We start from the raw sequence: 4,232 nt of genomic DNA, 5'->3' as shown, positions 1-4,232 counted from the left end.
TATGTTTAAAACTGTTCACACTCCCTCTTCTGACAAGTTTACTACTACCAAGCACTTCATTATGGGAGTTACAAGCTATATGGTTTATTTCAATAGGTCAGCAGTTTCAGTGTCTCTTGGACTGTCGCGTTTAATCAACCATAAAAAAATAAGATTCAGTAATAATAACGACAGAATAAGAAAGCACTCACCTTGGCTTATAGGTAAGCCACTAACAACACATCCTAGGGCCCAATATCATCTGAATTTCATTTTACACGTCTTGATATACACATGGATCAACAATGGCCCCAAGATCACACAAGTGCACCCACTTGGGCAAGACACTATAAATCTAAACAAACAAAAAAACTTTATACTTAATCAACAGATGTAAGAGCCATTAATTCCAAATTCACACATCCAAATAGCTGCAGCAGTTCCTCGAGAAACTTTTAACGTCTTCACGACCACCATTACATAGAGAAACAAAATTGACCACAACTTTACTAGCAAGGAGTAAGCAGGGGCTTGCGGTGGCCACCCTCAATTAGGAGCAATTTTAATCCCAGTCAAGATATAACCTCCAGTAGCATTCATTTGCATATGTGGATGTGTTCGCGAAGGAAGCACTTGATACTCCCTTAGCCAAGGCTCAACTATCTCCAAGGCCACTGCCATTCTGCTCACTTGCAGCTCATGCATACAATCTGCCAGCGGTTGCAAATACTGGTGGTAAATTGCAAATGGCGAAGAAGGAGAAAGAAGCGGCAAGAGGATTTGAGTTACAGACCATGGTTCATATTCTGGGGCACCCATGAGTAGGCCGGTAAACCCATGTTTTACCCAATGTGAAAGATCTTCTGAATCAGGTTTTCTGCCGTACCTGGCAGCATTTGAATTCCTTTTCTTTGCACTGACATTTTGTTCAACCCTTCCATCCTCTTTGGCAACAGGAAGTTCTTCACCTTGTGTAGCAACTTCAATGTCCCCACCGGACGTCTGCTTTGTGTCTATGCACATTGCTTGTTCTGCCTCTTTATGAATGTTCAGATCATCATCAGCAGAGGGCTTGGCATTTTTATTGAGACCCTCAGTACCATTCTCACTACCATTTTTGTTGTTATCATCATCCAAACAAACACCAGTATCTGTTGTCGCCTGAGCGCTGCCTGTATGAGGAGACTCTTTTAAGAGTCCACATGCATCATCCCTTGCAAGAGCCGACGTAAGCTCACTAATTGAAACCCTAAAGACTCTGTTGGCCATGGAGGGGGTGAGATTCAGCAGGCCTACAATGTCCAAAGGAGGAGGTTTTGCAGCACAATGAACACTACATATAGAGCCAAACCCTCCCATGCGCTCCACCACTGCTGCTGTAAGAAGGCCACTGACCATGTCCATCACAAGAACCTCAGCATGGGCACCTACATTGCCAAGTGAAAGCATTAATGCCACCGTATCCATGCGCATAAACCCAATCTTCGGTGGGCATTTCACTGCATAAGCCTCACATATTCGTCTGGTCGAAGGCCTTCTTATGACAAGGAAGGGTGCGTATTTCTTCTGCTTCTTCTTCTTGTATTTTTCCTGAGAGTATGCGGTCTTGTTGTGGAAAGTGGAACTATTGGCAATAAGGGCATCAACGATATCTTTGCCAGAGGCGCAATCAGTACGCATGCGATCTATGTCCTGAGCAGAGAGCTTTTGGGCAGTGTTGTCGTCTACTAAGCTTCGGTTATCTCTGCCCCGGGGCTCATCACACAGCATAGAATCAGCAGGTGGGTTAAGGGCCGCTTGAGCTTCTGCTAGATCTGCAGGGAGAGGAGGCGGGATTTGAACAAGGGAGCCTCTCTGTAACTCAAAGGCGGAACCGTAGGGGGCATTAATAAGAGGAGCGAGGGAGCACATGGAATTGCCCACCTTGAGGGAAGCAGAGGGAAGCAGGCGTGCAAAGGTAAGGCGATCTCCATTATTAAAGTCGACCAGGACATTGGAGCCTAGCCGCGCCACCTGCTGCAGCTCACTCTCTTCCTCCATGGTCGAACGCGTGTTCAAGGTTTTTGGAGGCCTAAGCAATGCGTCTTCAAGGTTTTGGGGGGGGGGGGGGGGGGGGGGGGGGGGGGGGGGGGATCTTTTTTTTTTTTTGCAAAACTCACAATTGTGAGTGAATTATATTGAACAGCCCAAAAAATTACAAGGTCTAGTCATGCTCTTGTTGAGCCATGACATCATCCAGAGACTATAATTACATCACGGCAGCCACCCCTACCAACTTGCCACCTCTTCCTCGATACACAGGGTCCATAAAGTTTTCCTTTTGAGATCTTTTATTTACCGATGGCCAATATTTTTTCCCGTCCTAGGCATTCCATCTGCTGGCAACAAGGCACAAGTAGTCCTAGACCAATACTCCAAGTGTTGCTTGCACCCGAGTGTCCATATTAGCACTTTGCTTTCTTGAGTAATTTCTGCGAAGCTTGCCACCTCACAAACCTCCTTCAAACACACGGCGATTCCTTGTCTGCCATACATTATGTAAGAAGAAATATCTGATGATTTGAGTGCTGACGAGGAGGGCAGGACTTCGTGAATTCTTGCCTCCAAGGAATAGGTCAGTCTTGAAGAAACTAATTTTCCATGTTCTTTGGACCCAGTTGCATATTTTCCCTGCGAGGCCTTTAATAGTTGGGCAGTCCATGAATAGGTGGGCCAGATCTTCTCTAACCATCCTGCACCCCAAGCATTGATCTGACCCAATCCCTCTCTCCTGAATCTTCATCCCCGTCGGTAGAGCACCCCAAATCACCTTCCATAGAAAGACCTTCATGTGCTGCGGAACCTTTGGCTTCCATATGTACTCCAATACTTACTCCCACCTTTCCTCCGGCCATTGCTTTTTCCGTAGCTTGTTTAGGGGACTAGACGAATTCTTCTTATGCATCATTGTTTGATAAATGATTTTAGGATGGGGTTTCCCTAATAGACTGCTTCTGGGCCATTTCCAGGCATTCCAGTCAAACACCGAAGCACAGATTAACCAAAAGGTCAATGGTTTTCCAACTCTTGTTGCCACTGTCCTAGAAGTGTCCAAGTCGCTTCATACCCTTATTATTCAGTTTCCTGGCTGTCTCAATCCAATAGGGAGTGTGGCGGATCTACAACTTTGGACAGCCAGGGGGACCAATGCAAAATGGAGTTCTTGAAGTATCTGACTTCTTCTCCCCACTTTAAGACTCCTGCTGCTCTCTTGCATTTTCTTACCATTTCTCCTGAGCTGCCTCCCAGTCTTAAGGTAGACCACTCCGGGGCTAACAGTTTGTCATGAACCTCCACCCCTCTCCACTTTCCACCATCCGAGCCAAGTTTAGATGTTTCTATCATAACTCTGACCATGACAGCCCAAACTTGATCCTGTTTAGCCAAGGAGACAACAAACTTGGCGCAACAAGCTTCTGCATGGGCCACAGGGTTGAGAATTCCGAGGCCTCCTTGATTCATTGATCGAGCAACTAATTCCCACCGGGCCCATTGCCATGGCCTGGAGGATTTTGTGTTGTTTTTCCATAAAAACCTTTCTATTGGTTTTAAGAACTGTTTCCAGTGACACTTAGCCATCTTGAGAAGCGGGCTAGTGAAGGCAATGTAAAGAATCATAAAGGCATTCATCACTTTTATCCGACTTGGGAATGGGAGAAGAGCATAGTCCCACCTACTCATTTTTGTTTTTATAAGTTTCTCAAGCACCCACTCAAATCTTTGCTTGTGGGTCACGTCCACCCCCAAGGGGGCTCCCAAATGCTTGAATATGTTCCCTTTTGTGACAATCTCCCCCGACCAGACAGAAGAGTCAAATGAGTCATTTTTCGATAGGGAGATTAGCCTTGACTTCTCTATATTACAATGGGACCCGGAAGCTTTTGAGAATATTGAACAATCTCCAAAGCTTTTTTGATGACCTAGGGGCACGCCTTAAGAAGAGGAAAGAATCGTCTGCAAAAAGTTTTGCGAGGAGTTGGCTATTTCTTGGCAAAGCGAGGCCTTGCAACTCCCCTCGTTCCGCACTAGCTTCAAGCCTCGTGATTAAAGGATGTGATCCTATGGCAAAAAGTAGGGGGGCCAGAGGGCATCTCGACTTAATAGACCTTTTGACCTCAAAAGAGCCCACAATTCTATCGTTGAATAGGAGCTATGACTGGCTTCTAGCCCCCAGTACGCGTACCAACCGACATAGGCGAGGCCCAAAGCCCAGA

The 4,232-nt window shown here is 46.1% G+C and overlaps 1 protein-coding gene across 1 annotated transcript; it reads right to left on the bottom strand.

Annotated features, from left to right (window-relative positions):
- Positions 1-335: 335 nt before the first annotated feature.
- LOC147463521 (eukaryotic initiation factor 3 gamma subunit family protein) lies at positions 336-2,059 on the bottom strand. Its single transcript, XM_086489521.1, has one exon. It carries the CDS (start codon positions 2,017-2,019, stop codon positions 526-528), a length of 1,494 nt encoding a protein of 497 aa, XP_086345647.1. The 5' UTR covers positions 2,020-2,059; the 3' UTR covers positions 336-525.
- Between the last annotated feature and the right edge of the window lie 2,173 nt (positions 2,060-4,232).

This window comes from Adiantum capillus-veneris, chromosome 2, assembly GCF_014529385.1.
Source record: "Adiantum capillus-veneris isolate H3 chromosome 2, ASM1452938v2, whole genome shotgun sequence".
Classification (NCBI taxonomy): domain Eukaryota; kingdom Viridiplantae; phylum Streptophyta; class Polypodiopsida; order Polypodiales; family Pteridaceae; genus Adiantum; species Adiantum capillus-veneris.
Note: the sequence above shows the minus strand (reverse complement) of the source record. Positions and strands in the feature narration are given on the sequence as shown.